This window comes from Pipra filicauda, unplaced genomic scaffold (genome assembly GCF_003945595.2).
Source record: "Pipra filicauda isolate LSUMZ 115617 unplaced genomic scaffold, ASM394559v2 scaffold27_size4233163_pilon, whole genome shotgun sequence".
Taxonomy (NCBI): Eukaryota; Metazoa; Chordata; class Aves; order Passeriformes; family Pipridae; genus Pipra; species Pipra filicauda.
In genome coordinates this window covers 2,993,936-3,013,620 of record NW_024104398.1, presented here as the reverse complement: position 1 = coordinate 3,013,620, position 19,685 = coordinate 2,993,936, and the positions used below count along the sequence as shown (strand labels likewise).

General features: G+C 36.6%; 1 protein-coding gene across 3 annotated transcripts in view; it reads left to right on the top strand.

The window, feature by feature from the left end:
- ATG2B (autophagy related 2B) overlaps positions 1–11,643 on the top strand; it is a 49,660-nt gene extending 38,017 nt beyond the window's left edge. For all 3 annotated transcript variants that reach the window (XM_027718369.2, XM_027718370.2, XM_027718368.2), the window contains exons 35-42: positions 1,266–1,344; positions 2,162–2,366; positions 3,371–3,440; positions 4,409–4,491; positions 4,901–5,022; positions 5,200–5,354; positions 6,383–6,532; positions 7,263–11,643. In XM_027718369.2, coding sequence (XP_027574170.1) covers positions 1,266–1,344; positions 2,162–2,366; positions 3,371–3,440; positions 4,409–4,491; positions 4,901–5,022; positions 5,200–5,354; positions 6,383–6,532; positions 7,263–7,493 — 1,095 coding nt within the window. In that variant the 3' untranslated portion in view covers positions 7,494–11,643. The remainder of the gene's footprint in view (positions 1–1,265; positions 1,345–2,161; positions 2,367–3,370; positions 3,441–4,408; positions 4,492–4,900; positions 5,023–5,199; positions 5,355–6,382; positions 6,533–7,262) is intronic.
- Positions 11,644–19,685: the final 8,042 nt, after the last annotated feature.

Genomic DNA, 19,685 nt, shown 5'->3' with positions numbered 1-19,685 from the left:
ACTTACTCTTGAATCATCTGGCTTTGTTCATGAAGTGGCTTCATTGTTTTTAATTGAAAACGTTAATCATTAAACCAGAAGTGGTTCACAACATTTTAGTCAAGGGCACTTGACACTCAAGAAATGCTTCTTTACTCTGAAGGCTTTGGTCTTGCTGTCAACTGCAGTGGCAGGAAGAACAGAAATTGTTTTACTTTCCTTAGCAAGCCTTTGTTCAAAGTATTTTTGATGTACTCAAGAAACATTTGGATTTTTTTTAAAGCAGTAAGGAAGGTACATATGTTTGGGCATGCAAATATAAAGTGCATATTACTCTTTGTTGAGGCATTTCTTGCTTAATTTGTCATCTTCAGAGAGATGTTTGGGTTTTGAGTATTAATTTAGGAGTTCCACATCTACTTTCTCTTTCTGTCAACATACATTAGAGACGAGGTTTTCATGCTGCTATGAGAAAAATTGAACTCTGTCTAGTTTGCAATAATTTCATCCAGAAAAAAATAGCTTGGAAATACTGCCATCTAGTGAGGAAATGTGTTCCCTCTTGGGTGCTCGTTAAAGCCTTTTATCTTTTGTACCATGAACAGAATTCACCTTTACAACTTCTGTGAAATTAACCACAGCTCATTTGGAAGCATGGGGCAGGTTGCATGCAGTCATATTAGAAATACTTGTCATTACTACTTAATCTGTCTTTCTTATCAGTTGGAAACAAAAATGGAAAAGAAAGTCCAGATCATTAATGACAGGATGAATAAGGCACCAGTGTGATGCATCTGTCAGAAAAAGAAAATGGGATGTAATAACTTTAGAACATTAACACCACAGATATTAATGACTTTTAATGAAGCAGTGGTGGTCTGTAATGATTTGACTGACTTTGACAGTATTAGAAAAGAATATAAAGTGTACTTAAATACCCTTTTATTGGAAATGAGAGAAAATGTTGTAGCCATTTAAGCACCTGGGTTCTGGAACAGTCTCCAAAATTACAGTAGGAGTGATGAAAACAACCCTGGATTTTTAAGACAGAGCTAGATTGATCATGAAATCATGTTATATGGAGCAGCGGGCAGTGGCCGGAGGATCTTCCTGGTTTCTGTCCTAGATTTTATGTGATTTCTGCATGTGTTAAAGGATCAAAAAGAAGAAATGTGTTTTGTTTCATGACCGTGTGGAAATAGAGCTGGAATAATAGATAATATTTTTAGAGAATTGGGTCTTTGTATTTATTTTAATCTGATTATATTTTATTTTTTTGTCATTAGGATGCCTTGTTTTTCCTGAAGGACTTTTTCACTAGCCTTTCTACAGAAGTAGAACTCTTAGTTACTCCAGATCCTGAAGGTATACTTTTCAAAAATCTAGCATAAAAGTGCATCTTTGTTCTCCCTTAATGTGGGTACATGTTCTATAAATTCACATGTGAATCTTGTGTGTATAAAAACTTGTGTTGGGGTTTGAGCACTAGCATGAATTACTGATTTTTTGGAACACAGAATCTTTGGGTATTTTAGCTTCGTATTTTATAATCATCAACAAAGGTCTTCAACACCTGGGATCCCGATTGTATAAAAGGTTTCACTGAAATTGGGGCATATTTAATAAGAGCTTCTGAAAAAACGTGAGAATTGTGTATATAATATGATGTAATTATTAGATAAAACAAATACAGTGTACTGCATATTTATAATACTGAACTCTATGTTACACAACTTCAAACTATTAGATAGACATACTATTTTATGGAAGAGGTATTAAATGCTGTATGTATGCAGCTAAAGGAGTACTTCTAATCAACTACAACATCTGATGCAAAAGCAGTACATACTGAAAAGCATATTTCCACTATTAACTATATCTGTGCATTTGTTAGCAGCTACACTTTACCTATTTCTGCTGAGGTGTCATACTGAAATGCATAGGTAATGAAGTGCTCTGCAATACTGCCGTTAAAACCAGAGGGATTGTTTATGCTGATGCATCAATCTTGTCTTAAGCTGCATGAAATAATTTTGGTTAATAACTAAGTGTCTAAATATTGTCCTGTTAATAAGTCCTACTAATAAGCATTAGAACTTACTAAGGACACAGTTAATGGTGTAAATGCAATCTTTCTGTGAAAAATGTGAGTCAGTTGACTGTGTATAACTTCTTATCTTAGTTAAAAAGTCTCCTGGTGCTGAAGTTACGTGTAGTTTGCCCAGGCACGTCAGCAGCCTTAAGGAACCGAGTCCAGTCATTTCTTTCTCATCACACAAGCAAGCAAATGAAAATGGTAGCATTGACTCTATGGATGTGGTTAATGGAGATGATGATAATTTCTCACAAGAAACGACATCATACAGTGATCAGCCAGTATTTTTCAGGTAAACTTTCGTTACAAAATTTCCAGTGACACGCAGCTGTTCTGCTGAATGTTTTAAGGAAAGGTGATGTTAAACTATACAGACCTTAGGGCAAAGGTGCATTTTTTTGTTTGTTCATTGACTGGGTGTGGCAATCAGATGTATTTATTTCTATCACAGGACAGTAACTAATGACTTTTATTAACTTTTGAACACTACTGTGCACAAAGAAATAAAAATTAATTAAAGCTCTGCTATGTAGAGAACCAGTAATGAGATGTTTTACAAATAAATAAAAAGAGCATTGTTTATATTCTTACATCTAACAATGTAAAGTAAATCTAATATAACCAGAGATGAAAGTATGTAAAGGAAAAGGATATCATGGAAGAGGTGAGGTATAAGATTAAAATATCACAAGATAAACTCTAATGTAGTCCTGAGTAGGAAGCGACTGTGAAAATTGTAGCTTGTTATGCAAAAGTTTTTTCACGTGTATTCAGATTGTAAGTGCCTTGAACAACAGATGTGTGCTTTAGTAAGCAATGCAGAACCAAATTGTAAGAGCATGGCTGTGGTTCTAGTTCATCATATACATCACCAGCAGAATTTTTTATTAAGTTCCTGTTGCAGGACTAAATTTTGCCTACAGAGCCATCATTTTATGGGGTTTCTTTGTTTGTTGGTGTTTTTTGTTTGTTTGTTTTTAACTGAATATTGTGCTGTGAAAATTGAGGAAAGACATTCACTTGCAGGATTAGTAGCACTTCTGCAGGACTGTTAAATTTATTACAAATGCTAATCTGAACTAGATGTTAATAAACCAAGAAAAGCTGAATTTGCCACTGTATTTTGTACATTTATTCTGAAGTACCAACACAGTAACTAGAGGATTTATGGCTTACAGAAAAGACTATGGCATTCTATTCCAGGAGGATGTGAAACCAGGAGTTTCTTTTGAAAGGATAAATAATTTTATTTCCTTTTCATGTATCTCACTATGAAATTTTCTTTTTACTTTGCAGGGAATTTCGTTTCACATCAGAAGTTCCAATACGGCTTGATTACCACGGCAAACACGTATCGATGGATCAGGTTTGTGTATAATGCTGGTGCTATAGAACAAAAATTTGGGTGTTGTTTGTTTTGTTTTTCCCCAACCCCCATGAGTGGGGGTATATTTTTATGCTCCCTAGTCATTATTGATGTGATCAAGACAAATACAGAACACTTTTTTTTCCTTCTCATTAGTTTCAGTAAAGCTTAACCTTGTTGCACTCTTAATTTGAAACCTAAGGGGTGGATCCTCCAGATCTGATTAACTCCAAATGGAACTTGCATGCCACATTTATGAACTCAGTGATTGGCTTGAAATCAGAGTATATTGCTGCAGTGTCCCTCAAAGGATGATTCCATTGTCTGATATGAGAATTCTACACTTTATTTTTTTTTTCCTCATTAATGCCAGAATAAAATGTCATTTTTTCTCTTTGTTTCCTTCCCTTGCAGTCTAGTAACATGTGGGCCTCAGAAGCAATGGCAGAATCTGTTATAAATACAAAAAAATGCTCATAGTTCTTCTTAAAATATGCATTGGTTGTTATACTGCGTTTAGAAACAGATATCAAAAAATCCTGTTTGCACAACCAGAATTGTGCTTTGACACAGCAAATCAGTAAGAAAATATGGAAGAATGAAAGCAGCAACTTCTTCAATTTGCCCAGTTGTCAGAAATCAAAACATGAAATATAGTAGCTTTAGAATGCCTGGAACATACTAAAGCCAGAGCTATGTTTACATAATTTATTATGGCTTATTATTTCTGAAGAAGCTGTCTTGTATCCAGATGTTTTTCTTAGAGTAGCAGGTTAAGTCAAATTTCATCTCTTGGAAGTTTTCAGGTAACGTGATTTGTAGCACTGTAACAAGTAGCTTTTGGAAGACTGGGGGAGAATCTGTTTGGACAGAAATACCTACAAGTAAGAGTGGAGATGGTGAAATTATTTCTCACGGGTTGAACAGGTTAAGTAAATTCATGTGACAATAAAATATTTCACTTACAGGGAACACTGGCTGGGATTCTTATTGGGCTTGCTCAGTTGAACTGTTCAGAATTAAAACTGAAGAGACTTTGTTACAGACACGGGTAAGTTTATTGAAGTGTAGATGAACATTGCTATTGCAAATTGAACAAGTTTATAGTGAATAACTGAACATAGCAAATGCAAAGCAAATTTTCTGTTAAGATGTACTTCTGAAATCCAAGATGCTTTTTGACTTTACAAATATTTCTTGAGTCTCGGGTTTTTTCAATGATGATGTTATTCAAGAATAACATCTAATTGAGAACAGTATTTAATATATGTGCTAGTCTTGGTGATAGCACATATCTTGGTGATAGCACACTTCAAGAGATATCTTGAAGTGTCAAAAGATGACACTTGAAAAAGCTTTTCTTTTGTTTAAATGCCATCTTTTACTTCAGTGACTGATGAATGCATTTATCTTATTTGGAATTGTATGTTTAAAAAAAATAATAATTTTATTTATTTTAGTTTGTTAGGTGTGGATAAATTGTTCTCCTATGCCATCAGTGAATGGCTTAATGATATAAAGAAAAACCAGCTACCAGGAATTTTGGGAGGAGTAGGGCCTATGCATTCGCTAGTGCAGTTAGGTAAGTTAAATCTTATTTCTTCTCAGACACATGACAGTTTTCTTAAAAACCAGACAACACCTCTCCCCCCTAAAAAGCTCACCACAAACCGTGTTGACCCTTGTTTTCACTTCCTTTCAAGACATTCTGCTTATTTAAGAGAACTTTCTGACTATGGTGTTCTGTCTTCACTTTCAGTCCAAGGTCTGAAGGACTTGGTGTGGTTGCCGATAGAGCAGTACCGGAAGGACGGACGTATCGTCAGGGGCTTTCAAAGAGGAGCAGCTTCTTTTGGTACTTCCACTGCAATGGCAGCACTGGAGCTGACAAACAGAATGGTTCAGACTATACAGGTACAGTGTATTACTTCTGAAGTTAGACATAAAATGAGAAATGCTCCTAGTAAGTGCTCTGTATTAAACTAAAATCTTAATGCTGTAAATTTAAAGTTGGGAGTATGTATTTAAAAGGAAAAAAAAAGGAGCTGTATAAATAGGAAAGCAGGGACTGGGCAGAGTTTGCATCAATCTGTGAGATGAGAACTATGGCATCAAATGCAGTAGTTGGAAAACTGTGTTAAAATACTGCTGAACACCCAAGCTGCTACATGTTTCTTATGGCTTTGATGTATTACAATGTACAGTTTAATACTAAAATTTTCAGCTTCACTAAAAGATCATTTATATTGATGAAGATGAGTTCTTCACACATGTATTTTCCAGTAATAGATTCTTGCCTTTTTTAAAAATCTCAGCTTATCTGTGCATATTTAAAACAAAACAAAAAAAGCCCACAAAACCAACAAAGGAAAAAACCCCCAAAACCTAAACCCAATACTATTTGTGTTGATGTACACAAAGTCTATAAAGTTTTCTGGATTTAATCCCAAAGTAATCTTGGATTAAAGAGTTAATAAATTTATGTTCCTTAATGTAAAATACATAATGAAAATACACTTTTACCACCTGATTTTGCAAAAATTGTGTATGTGCTTAAGCACGCCAAAAGTGGTGTTACTCACGAGTGGGATTATATGTGTTCTTGTGTGTTTGTAAGAAATACGTACCATTGATCAAATGTTCCGTTTCTGTCTTGAGCATTTCATGCAGATTAGAGGATGCCTTTGAAGAGACAAAAATTAGAAGGGGAGAAAACCCCCCTAAACCCACAACATTCATTCTTTCATTATGGAACTTAATGTATAGTTACAGCCACACCCATTCCAGAAGTTCTTGTACAAAACCTTTATCTTATGTAAATGAGTATTATTTGTGGAATAAGAATTGTTTTATTTCAATGATGTCACCCTATTAGTAGTTTAAATTTGTGGTTGGGTACCATAAGACTTCTTACATTTTTTACATTTGCTCCTGATCTTCAGGCAGCTGCAGAAACTGCATATGACATGGTATCACCAGGGCCTACCTTTATTGAAGCAAAAAAGATCAAGCGATTCCCTCGCCATCGTTTAGCTCATCAGCCAGTAGACCTACGGGAAGGTGTAGCCAAAGCCTACAGTGTCGTAAAAGAGGTGAGTGCAAAAGTGACTAACAGATTAACAGATGCTAGTTTAAGCTGACCAAATAAAGAAGAGGATTTAGGTTTTGAACAAGACTGTCTTCATCAGTAAACTTAAACCAACAGAAACCTTGCATGGAAAAAGCAGAAGTAAACTAAGATATCATGCAGATAAATGTGAATAGGACGTGAGTGCTCTACAGCTGTGATGGTTTACGACTACTGTAAATCCTGTAAACTTACTTTCCTGCACCGTACCATCCGTCCTTACTTCCCGCCCACCCCCTTCCTCCTCCCTTTGGAGTTACTGTTAATTCTGAGGTAGAGTTTAATCATAATACTGGATTTAAAAGAAGTGAAAGCTTTTACAGCATGTTATAAATTAGAATGCTGACCTGTTTTTATTGTATTTTTGTATTGTACTTTTAGTTACACATGGTATGGTGTCTACGAAGTAAGGTCTCAGCTGAGTTTCCAGTGAACTCTGTCATTTTTTAATAGCCCACAGTACCCCACATCTTTTTCCCGTATGCACAACATGTGCCACTGGAAGTCAGATGAAATACTTACATCTCTGAGTTCACAGAAGAACAACTAAATCATATTTGTATCAGTATAGTTGTACTACAGCTATAATACAAATCACCAAGATGAGAAACGCTGAGCAGTTTAAAATTTCCCTAAAATTGGGAGAGGTTGCTTTTTCTTTTTCAGTGTAACTGATTTCTTTTTATTTCTCAAAGGGGATTACGGACACAGCCCAAACCATCTATGAGACTGCTGCTCGTGAGCATGAAAACAGAGGAGTAACTGGAGCAGTAGGAGGAGTCCTCCGCCAAATCCCACCAACTGTGGTGAAACCTTTCATTGTTGCAACAGAGGCAACCTCAAATGTTCTAGGTGGAATGAGAAACCAGATCAGGCCAGATGTGCGTCAAGAAGAGTCTCAGAAGTGGCGCCTTGGGGAGGATTGAGATTGTAAATCTGGCTCAGCACACAGGTAGCAAGGCTGGAAATGCAGAGGAATGTCCTGTTGGCAGCTTTAGATGGAGCTTACTTTTTGTCATGCTCATCTCAGGAACAAATGAGGTTTTCAACTGTTATTCACAAAACATCCAACCAAAAATATTTATGAGGTGAAAAGCAAATTGGTACGTGCTCATACTGTGTGTTACCAATACATTTGGTAGATAGTGCCAAACGTAGTGAAGCATGCGCTGCCAACTCAGAGACATGCTTGCTCTGTTCCATTTACCATATTTTTCTTGGTATATGTAACATCTGAAACAGTAGCCAGTATGGTGAAGCTAAGTGGACTTTAAAGAGGTTTTCTGAACATAGTCAAAGAACTGTCTTCAATAAAGGGCTCTGCAGATGCTCTTCACTGACTAAAGAATAAAAGCCTTCATTGTGGACATGTGACATGAAGGCTGTCTAATATGGAAGCAGATAAGATAATACTGTTTAGTGGTCATAAACATCGCTTTTAGCGTGGCACTTACAGCAAGGACAAGCTTGATAACCATTCAGAGTTTAGATTCAGTGTTGATACACCTCCAAACAGGATTTGGTCCTAAATATTAAATACCTACTTTTGTGGGTTTTTGAAGAACCTGAATGTTGCAGAAATGTTCTGTTGTGTTGCACTTTAAAAGATATGGCCTGTATATTGTGCTTTTTTTATAGTGTGAATAAAATGTAATGTGCATTATCCTTTATGTGGTTTAGACGCTTACACAAATTATTGAAAAGAACATCATTTGATGATGATCCTACAGAAAAGTGTCTTAAATTTATTTAAACTCATTATATGTTAAAACATTTTTTGTCTTCTGTCATACTAACTACAATGCTAAAAATATGTATTCTTCAAGAAAACAGGAGTTGATTTTAATTGTGGCCAACAGTTTTTTATAAGAATGAAAAATCATAAGTAAAAATGAATTATTTCATAATTTCATAGTTAAAAGGCTATACAGACTTTATTTTAATACTCTGCTTTTGTTTAAAGTTCATATTGTTGCAAAGCTGCTGCTCTCACAAGATATTTTTAATTTAGATTGTGTGTCAGTTATTTGAAAATGAGTATTGGGGGTCATTTAATTGGAACTTGGAATGGGTGAGAGGATTTAAAAAAAGGACAACAAAACTTAAAAAATCAAAGTTGGTACTGACATTATTTACTATTTAGTAGGTGACCAGGGTCTCCACAGAGCTTTATTAAGCACCTGACATTGCACCATTTTGGGGCAGTTAAAAGGCTTGGCACTAGCTGTGCAATAATTAACTTCTTTTATCTTATATTAGCAAAAACTGGAGGCTAAAAAGTAAAGACTCTTTTGAATACGAAAATACTCATTTTGAATTTCAACAGGTTAAACTTCGAATGACTAGCCAGGATGTAAGTTTGTCATAGTCCTATGCTAATAATAAGTGGAAATTCTGCCTATATGCCATGTGGAAAATCTCCACTGAAAGGGAGACATCAAATGCTATTGATCAGACTTCAGTCTCTAAGGGTAAAGAAGAAGTAGTTTACCTCTCTAATATTTGCCAATAGCATGATGGGCCTTACAGGACAAACAGGAGTGTATGAAGGAAAATAATTGTTACTTGTTCATGCTGATACTATACTCTCTATTCCTGAACACCAAAGAATCTGCCTGGAGGGTAAATGATTTGAAAATGTCCCCTCTGCTGGGAAGACTTTTGCAGTATGCTTTATTATTTTTCATAAAAAAAAAGTTCCAGTTAAAAGCAAATTCCTTTATTGGGTGACAGATGATATTACAAAGGTTTGTTTCCAGTTGCTGGAATCGTCTAAGTTGTGATACACTTTGAAGACCTGGTTATTTCAGTTAAAAGACTTTCTGCAAGCAGGAGGAGATACTTTTGAGAGGACAAAGACCTGCAGATTTAATGACATGAAGTATTTTTTGATGTAAAAATACTTGCTGCAGTGCATACTTCTGTCCAGTAATTAGAGAGCTCTGCTTTAGTGACAGCTCAAAGTGTGAGAATTTTTGCACAGGAATGAGTTCCATATTTGCAATGTGGCACCTCCTGAATACCTTCTCAAGAAGTGGTGAGGAGTCAATGCAAGTAAGTAGCAATGCATCTTTTTCATTTGCAATTACCATACTATGTAATTTCAGCTAGTCCAGTTCATCCAGTTAGAGTACACTGCAGTAGTATAACTCTACATATTTTCTTCCTTTTTGACATTGCTGAGAAGGAGCAGTGGCATTTCAGTGTTCTTTTCATTTTCAATTCTGTCAAGATCTGATTGTACTGCAAGACAATTAGAATATATTTTTATATGAGGGCATGGTGTCAAGGTAAAACATTTTTATAGCGTGTCTCTCATTGTCAGCAATATAGATTGTATGAATTTATTAAACTTCACTTTTCACTATGTAAACCCTCTCATTTACTGCTTGCACTTTATTGAGCCTTTTCAGTGAAATCGATTCTAAATTTTTTTCCAACATTTTATTTTTACAAGCAGTTTTTTAATTTTAGGGTGTATATTCTGCATCGTCGCACTGTTTGAAATGTTTAAAAAAACCTAAAAGCTCACAAAACTTGTGAAACTAGTCTTTACATCAAACTAGTTTTCAGAATGTGTCTTGTATGGATTGGCTTGTGTTTTAAATCAAAAAGTATCACGTATGAGAAGGAATTCATCAAATGTTCTCCTCAATGCTGTAAATTTTCAAGCACTTAGAAAATACACAAAATGAGATTTGACTCTTGACATATTTCCTGGAAATGGAAACCTATGGATTCGTTACTGTATTCTCCGTTAGCATGAGGAGATTTGTGAAAATATTGTTGTACTTGAATTTTCCACTGAAACGAGTTGCTATAGATACAGACACTTCATATTTGTGGAGGCTGTAAACTGACACAGTTAATGTTTAATTCTCTCCACATTCTCTGATGTTGAACTGACTAACACTACTACTGCTACTACTGTTACTTAGTCCGATACCGTCCTGATAGACAGAACTGTCATCCTGGGTTTTCTTAAGTGTCCAGGTGCTTCAAATAATACATCAGTGAGTGCCTGGGAAGTACCTGAAAAAAAGACAACCATCTTTTGACAACAAACAAACAAAAAAACATCCTTACTAAGAACCTTAGCAGTGACTCATGGCAGCAAATCATCACATCCATGCAAAGGCAGCTTCCATTTTCTTTCCAATATCTGTTCATGGTTTCTAAATCCTGTAGGTTTTCAGCAATGCAGTGTATCCTACACATACTTGCCTAATGATAAGTATCATCAGTGACTCACTGGTCAGTCCCCAGTGAATTCATCTGTGCTTAAGGGATGTGACCATTTGCTCACTAATTGTTTGATTGTGAACATCCATTGCTTGCTTTCATTTAGAGTTCCTTAACTGAGTTGCCAAGAAAGGTTTTTTTAATAAACCTAAAACCTATTCGATGGTTATGAACAAAACACTCTTACTGAACATGATCCATACACCTGCAAATGTGATAATGATTTTACTTTAAATATTGAAATGTATGCATTTTGTAAAACAATCAAATTCAAGAATTTGTTTGGAGAAGTTAAATATTTCTAAATTTTTTGCATACCCTAAATGCCCCAGCAGTATAGGTCAGAAAAGGTATGGGTATGTATTTCGGTTTGGATCCTAATGTGCACAGTTCTTCAGTCTCCAGGCCTCATGATTTAAGCTTCTGACAACTGTTTTAAGTTGCTCTACATGCTGAATCTTGTTTACAATTAAATATTAGATACTACAAGTTAAATACATAAATACAAATCATGCATTTGTACTGGATTTCTTAATAGTAAGGTAGCTCAGACAGAAACACAGCAGTTTGTGTATATGTTTGTGTATATTTTTTACATTTTTGCACTTACAGTAGTTTTGTTGTATTGTTTGTATATAGTTTGCTAGCGTAAAGAATATAATCTCATGAAATAGAAACCACTGTTGAAGGGAATTGACTATTTCAACTTGAGTTATTTTGCTTACAGTTCTTGTCCCCTCAGTATGTCCTTGAGAATTATTTTTAACCATAATTTATATGGCACCAAAAGTGTATATTTTAGCTTATTAAAATGCCGAAAGGCCTGAGTGCAAATAGGTTGTCTGTTAAATACATTTAATGGAAAAAAAAAAACCACAAATTTGTAACAATACATAAATAAATATCTGAATTTGTTCCTTGAGTTGGTTTTCTCTACCTGTGAATATAACTGACCCAGAAAACAGTCTCCCAAAACACTTGAATTAACTTAAAACTTTTTATCTACCTGACTGTTGTACCTCAAAAAAAAAAAAAAATAAAAAATTATACTGATTAAAAAAGGAAAGCTTTAAAATTGCATGGAGGTCAAAAGGTAGGAAATGTATTAAGCTGGCTGATATAACCTGAAACCACCTCTGCTCTGCATCAACAAAGTGCTCTTTATCTGTATGATCAGATATTGTGCCCCCATAGGCCTGTTGCCGCATTTATTTACTAAGAACGTATATCTTATTTCTGCATTCAGTGGAGATTTTTAAAGCTTTATTAGCTTCCAAACTCTGTGAAGGATGCAAAATAATAAATGTCTTTCAGGATGCTTCTCTAATGCCCATTTCGCATATGTTAAGGAACAAGCATCTGAAAAGAGATCTGAGTACTGGGCGGTGTTAAATGCTGCTGCCAGTGCCAGGGCCCTGAAGAATGTGACAAGTGTAAATAATTTTCTGCTGTGTTTTGTAATGATGTAAGATTTTGGGGGATGAGGGGTGGTCACTGTATAAGGCCTGGATAACTATTCTGTCAAACAGTAACCCTTCATTTAAGAAGGAAGCTGACTCCCATCCTGTGTATCTCCTCTTCCCTCCCTGCCTTTTTTTTTTTTTTTAAGCAAGTCCTCACGAGGATTAAAGGAAGTGGTAAAGTTCTTTCTCTTTGCAATACTGAGGCATACCAAGGATAATTCTAATGTCGCCCCAGACTAGCAAAGGAGAATAAGGCCACAGCTGATGACACTCCAGCTGAGAATTTATGGAAAGCCACCAGTAAGACATACCAACCCGGAGCAACATGAGTTGGTGTCCTTGAACTCCATTCCTAATTGAGCATGACTGAGGCTCAAGCATTCCTTTTTTTTTTTTTTCCCTCGTAAATGATTTTTGCTAGCAACCTTTGAAATGTGGTATTAAATAATGGGATTTTTTTTTTTGCCACTTCACATTTCTAGGAAATAGTGTTTTAAACCATCTTGTATTATCAGAGATTATAAAAGATTTCATAAAGCTGCCTTTTTGTGAGAGATAATTGAAGTTTCAGAGATGTTTTGTTCTGAAACAGACTGATTATGTGAAAGCAGAGCTTACTGAAGGGCAACCATGAAGTATTCATGACCCCACAGGCAAGGAAGCAGTCCAAGCTTCTTAGATGTTTGTCAAGAGAATTTGTGAAATAGTTATCTGTAGTGAAGTTCTCAGGCTCTTATTTGCTCTGTTGTTGATTCATTCTTTACTAGGAACATGAGTGTTAAACTTGACTCTTGCAGGCCAAAGAGTGGAAGGAAGCCTCTAGGGAGGTGAAGAGATGTGTACCTGTTTGAGCAGGAGGCAAGTTTTGGCAATATGGGGGTATATACTCAATAAAATGGAGCTTGGTCCATTGTAGCCCATGGGCACAAAGATAAGTAGGCACTATATCCATTAGAAAGCTTTAACTTGCACCTTTGGACTTCAACACTTGGCAGTTCTTTGGTACTGAAGATTTGCTGGTGGCTCAACAACTGCATCTAATCTCCCAGCACTTCTTTCTTTTCCTGCCTTTTCCTGCCTTTTCCTTCCTTGTCTTTTCCTCCTGCCTTTTCCTGCCTTTTCCTGCCTTTTCCTGCCTTTTCCTGCCTTTTCCTGCCTTTTCCTGTCTTTTCCTGCTTTTCCCTTTTCCTGCCTTTTCCTGTCTTTTCCTGTCTTTTCCTGTCTTTTCCTGTCTTTTCCTGTCTTTTCCTGTCTTTTCCTGTCTTTTCCTTTCTTTTCCTGTCTTTTCCTGTCTTTTCCTGTCCTTCCTGTCCTTCCTTTCTTTTCCTGTCTTTTCCTGTCTTTTCCTGTCTTTCCTTTCTTTTCCCTGCCTTTTCCTTCCTGCCTGTTTTCCCTTTTCCTCTTTCCTGTCGCCCTTTTCCTGCCTTTCCCTGCTTTTCCTGCCTTTCTGTCTTTTCCTGTTTTTTCCTGTCTTTTCCTGTCTTTTCCTGTCTTTTCCTGCCTTTTCCTGTCCTTTCCTGTCTTTTCCTGTCTTTTCCTGTCTTTTCCTGTCTTTTCCTGTCTTTTCCTGTCTTTTCCTGTCTTTTCCTGTCTTTTCCTGTCTTTTCCTGTCTCCTCTTCTGTCTGTTGAGTTTGAAAATGCTTCCTACTGTGTGTACAGCACAGTCTGAGAGAGACTTATGGCTGCTTGTAAGTGACAGGAATTGTGAGTTTGAGGTTGTTTGACAGTTCCACAACAGTGGCAATCCTTGGCTGAATGGCAGGGGCTGGCCTGATGAGCTGAACCACAAAAGATGAAATGGCACAGGGTGTGCTGTGAGAGTGTTGGCAAGACCATAGCAGGGTATTCCTGGGTGTATGCTTTGCTATGACGAGTGTTGTACAGATCTGGATCCATTGCTGCTGACAGAAAACCAGATAGCATACGGACCTGGCAGTGATGGATAAAGATGTGTGCAACACTTAGTGCTCTGGTTGGAAAGGTAATAGAAAAGCAAAGTATGGCAAGAGAGGATGAAAATAACAGTGTCCAGTTGTATAAACACGTTCTTTATACAGATACAAGTTTTTGAGAAATACAATTCCTGGTATCATTTATCTTTTTACTAATGTTTAACAGATCTGAAATGTTTCCTGGAATCACTCAATAACTTAAAATGATTCACTTTCATTATGGCCTCTCCCTGTGTACTCAGTGGCAGAAATGTCTTTTATAGCACTGAAAGTATTTATTTTAAACATGAGGCTTTCAGTGATGCTCTTGAGGTCTGTTTTCTCTTGGCCTTTCAGAGCTGTTTAATACCTTGTTGTAATAGTGTTTGCTCTTTTTTGTTTTCTCCACGTCACTTCTCTCTCTGAGTGCTTACTTTCCTCAGAACAGTCACAGGCCAAACTCAACAAATGTAAACGAGGGGGAGCAATTATACCAATTCCATTGGAGAAAATCCTCTTACTTGATAGCTGAATTCTGTTCACACCAGCCAAAAGTATTGTCCCAGGGCATGGCTTTCTCTTTTTGCTACTGTTCTTTCCTAAGTGCTGTAAACTATTGGCAGGAGGCCCCTTTTTCCTTTTCCCGACCAAAAGTGATACACCTCCAGGTATATTTGTTAATACAATGGAGTTTGACAATTCATTCAAAAAGAAAAATTACCTCCAAGTTTGAGAAGATCCGTTGTCATGGGGTTGTAAACTGGGCTCTGTCTCTTCACAATATCCCACAGGCATTGCAGAAATGACAGGAGGCAATTACATAGGAGTGTGTCCTACTACATTAGCCATTGATGCCACTACATTGTTGCCCTAAGCCTCTCGTATTATTTAATGCAAAAATCCACACTGACGTTAAGAGAGAAGGTTTTCAAATGCAATTTTCATCATAACCATCTTTTCTTGTTGTCCTCAACCTGAATTTTTACTGATGCTGCTTCCTATTAAGCATGAAACCCCAACAGTGGTTTAAGAGAAAAGTCCAGGAAGGTTGATGAATAAAGTTGAGCAGTATTGTTATTTCTGCCACCCCTGTGATTTGCTGTTAGTGCTCTTGTGTCTGAATTACTTGATCAATACTGCTACCCCAGGGGCAATCAGTTGAATTTAAACTTTCCATGCAAACAGAGTAACACTGAAGACTTGAAAAATGTTTGAGGTTTGTTGTTTTTTTTCTTCCTCACTATACATTTTAGGGATAGCTATACAAATGGGTTCATTGGAGTCCTCTTTGTGTTGCCAATTAATAGCTCTTAACACTTGTTGCTTTTGCAAAACTTGTGTCTGCAGCAAAGTTAATGTAGAAAAAGGACAGTGAAGTGAGTTCACCTGCCTGAACAGAGCCTGCAGAGCTGAGGAGGAAGCTCTGGGTGTAAGCATTAAGCCGTCCTGATGAAGGATGGAGATGTTTGTTTCCAAAGCACACTCAGTGTCTTTCTCTGTTGGTAGGAAAAGAGCCTTTCTGAGCGTCCCTTGTGTTTTGGGGAACCAACTCTGAGCGCTTTCTGCAGTGGGTCCTGGGGCAGGGCCATCAGGTGCAGGGACTGACAGGCACACAGCTTCCTTCCTTCCTTTCTGTAACATACTGCTAACACTCCCTTTCTGAGGAGATACTATTTCAGCCAATTTGTGATGTGAGTCAGGGAAGGTCTAAACTGTCACAGAAAGCTAAGCAAAACAGCTTCTCAGTAAACCTTTTTTTTACTGCAAAATTCAAATAGTTTTTGTCTAATTCTTGTTTAAATAAATATATAAATCTATTCCCATCCTGCATTGCACAAGAAAATAAACATGATGATGCTGAAAAATCCTCTAGAAGCCTATAGTAGAACTGAAAAACTGTGTCCCTGCCTATTTATAGCAAGGCTAAAGTGAGAACTTGAGGAGAACTGAAAGAGAAGACTCCTTCAAATTCTTTACTATTCGAAAATTGAAGGACCTGCTTAGAGTAAGGCAAAGAACTGGGAGCTTTTTGACAGAGTTTGGTTAGTCTCCAGGGGAACTTCCACATGACTGAGTCTGCTTTGCTGAAAGCTGTTTCCTTCTTCACATTGCTTTTCTGTTTAAGATCAAGTCCACTGTGTTAGGTTCCAAGCAGCAAGAATTTACATTTCTAAGACATTTCAAAATCCTGAATTTGTCTACAAAGTGTTTCCAGAAATATCAGCTGTCACTATAGTGCAAAAAAAGATGTTTGAAATGTATTTTCAGAGTAGCTCTTGTTTACATAAAAAACTGGCAACTAATATTGTCTTTCATAAATCAAACTCCATCCCATGTATCTACTGTGAGACAGAAACTACTTGTGTAGAGGACAGCACATGAGCTCTAGTCACTCAGGACACAAAGTGCTGAATAATTACCATTGAGATCTATGGTTGACGCTAAGGTCAGTTTTGGATGTATCACGTGTACCTCTAACTGGGCAAATTTACATCCTTATATGGATTAGAACTGTGACTAGACAGTAATATTCCAGGAAGTCAAGATATATGTGAAAGAGCAATAGACAGTCCATTTTATGCAATGATAAGGGAAATGTTTTATAAAGCTTATCAATAATTTCCCCAAATTTTGTCATTTTCAAGGGGGAAGTTTCTAGTTGTTCATAATAAAATGCTGGGGTTATGACTTCAGAGAAGCAAATCATACTGGCAGAAAATACTAATAAGGATGTGGCTGCTACAGGAGAAAATTAAGTGTCTTAGTGTTAGCCATAGTCATTCACAGAGACCAGGGAAAGTCACAGCAAACTAAGCAGTGCTGTTTTCCAAGCCATCCACAACTGAAGTGATGTATCTTAATATAAACAAGGCTGCATTATTACCGATAATGCGTTAGCTCCTCTTTCAACAGAGAAAATTATTAGAGACTTATTTAGAAAATACATAGATATCTACATTGCCTCTGAAAGAATAGTGATAATTGCTTTGTATTGCAGTGTTAAAAACAGTTATATGCATTGCTGAGAATGAAGAGACTCTGAAAACTGCATTAAGAATATGTGAAAACTGAAAACTTATATTGCATTCAATTAACTTGAATCGTGATGGTGCAGAACCATGTAAACTTTGGGAGACGTTATTCTGTCCAATAATGGAACACATTAACATGATGCATTTTAGTGGCCTGAATCCCATTCATACAGTGTGATGCTGCTAAAAAGCTTGTGTGACATTTGGACAGTTCAGGACATGATTTCCCTCAGTAAATTAATTTTCCGTCGGAGCACACTCAGTCAGGGAGGGAAGATGGTGAAAACAGGATGAGGAAATATTTCTCCTGTTCACCAGATTTTGGCCTAGCCAAAGAACCACCTTGTTGTGTGGTCTTGCTGTCAGAGTTGAGTCCCACACTGAAGATTCTACCCTAGAAAGATAACATTACGAGTTTGTGCTTTCTTTGGATGTTTTTCAGTTCTTAATTTGAAAAAATGTTGTAGTTTACTTTTACCCAGCAATTGAGCAAATAGCAGGTTGTTGTACAAGTATGATGTTTCTGCTGGGATTCTGTTCTATTAGAATCAAACGTTGTTGTCCATGTCTATAACTGGCAAAAACCTGTTAATAATCTTAGTGATGAATTAAAATACTTTGAATTGATGATATAATGGTTATTCCCAGAAAAAATATCATCTCTAAGAAACAGCCAGGAGTCTGGATAAAGAACAAATTATATCTGTGTAATTCCTATAAAATTGTACCATCTTTTTTTTGTATGTATTACATTTTGGTCACAGAATGTCTTAAGCTGTCCTTAAACCCTCTTTCCAGTGGCTACTCCATCCATGTCCTGCTCTACCTTATAAGCTGTGCCAGGATATCTGGTTTTGTGCATATGTAGTGAATTAGAACAGGAAGGGAATAATTAATGGTTTGCTGGGTTTTAATCTGGATCACTTTCCTGATTTAGTTCATCACATATCTACAGATCCAGTTGTCCTAACTCAGCCAAAGGAAAAACAAACGAATGGAGAAAAAGTCCATCTTGGCAGGACAAAGAGTCCTTAAAAGAAGTTTATGGGAAAATGTGGCCTCAGCAAAGATCAGCTACCTTTACCTCTTCATTTGCTCTTTGGGGGAAATTAAAGAGAATTCACCAACCTGTAAGCAGACTGCCTATGAACGCTTGGAACTGTCGTTATGTGTCATAGTAGGATATGACTTATTACTGCTTTTGGAAATACGGTCTGACATTTGCTTATCAAACTCACAAACACACAAATGTGTATTCTCTGCTAACCAAAGCACAAGTAAAAAGCCTCGTAGCTTTTCCTCCTTTTCTTCTTCTCTTTTTATGTAATGTAAGAGTTATCATTATATTGCTGGTCTCTAATTGTGAGGTTTATAAATCAATACTGTTAGGCATAATGTGTTTATCATGTGTTAAAATATGTGAATTGGCCTTGACAAAAATGTTGCAAGGTATGGTCTCTTTTCTTTATATTTCTTTGGCTACATTAATTTATTAGAAAAAAGCTTTGATATTCAGCATCTTGCAACAGTGCTTTCTATTCTGCCTACATCTCAATTTGTGCTAGGGTAAATAGTACTGTACTGTCTTGAGGACATGAGACCAATACAGTTTTTATGCCAATTGTGATAATAGTTTAATTGGTCTAAATGTCAGATTCTGCTAGTAGCTCAGAGGATACTGTGGGGTCTGGTAAAGACTCAGTACCATTAAAATATGTGGCTTGCACCACATATTGCATGGCTTGCACCACTACACCGCATGTAACTTAGAAAGTGCATTCTATATGCTATTATTATTTCTACATGGTTAAACCCCCAAATTTTTAAGTGTCCACAAAGTTTGACTATGGGTAATCTTGCATGATGTTTAGATTCAGCAGGACAATTAAATGGAAGTCAATAGAGGTTTAACAATACACATGCTTAAGTGGTTTTTGTAACAATGTCCTTAAGTGTTTGCTAGAAAGGGGATTTCAATTTCTTTACAAATAGCTGAAATTCACAACAGTGTGTGGAATGTGATACATTGAAGGTCATGAACTGTTTAAAGTAATGGATGATTCATCTTCTCAGATACCTGATATTATTAAGAGGCACTTTTGGATCTTAACCAGAATTCAATTTAACAGATGATTTGATAGAGTGTGTTTTTAAATCCCTTCAGATTTTCACTGACAGCATGGTAAAGTGATAGAGAACAACTTAGTTGCAGTGACTGTAGCTGGAATTAAACACTGAATTCTAATTCTCTCGGAAAAGCAGTAATTCACTTCTACCAGGAGAGGCTGCTCAGAAACTGTTCCTTGGTCATACAGCCACGCCAAGAGTAAACGCCTGTGTATGTCACATGTGCCTCTCAAATTTCAGGCAGTTTGTTGGAAAGGTTCGTTTCCTTTGTGTGTGTGTGTGTGTGTGCGCGCGTGCACCCTCATCAGTGATAGGGTAGAGT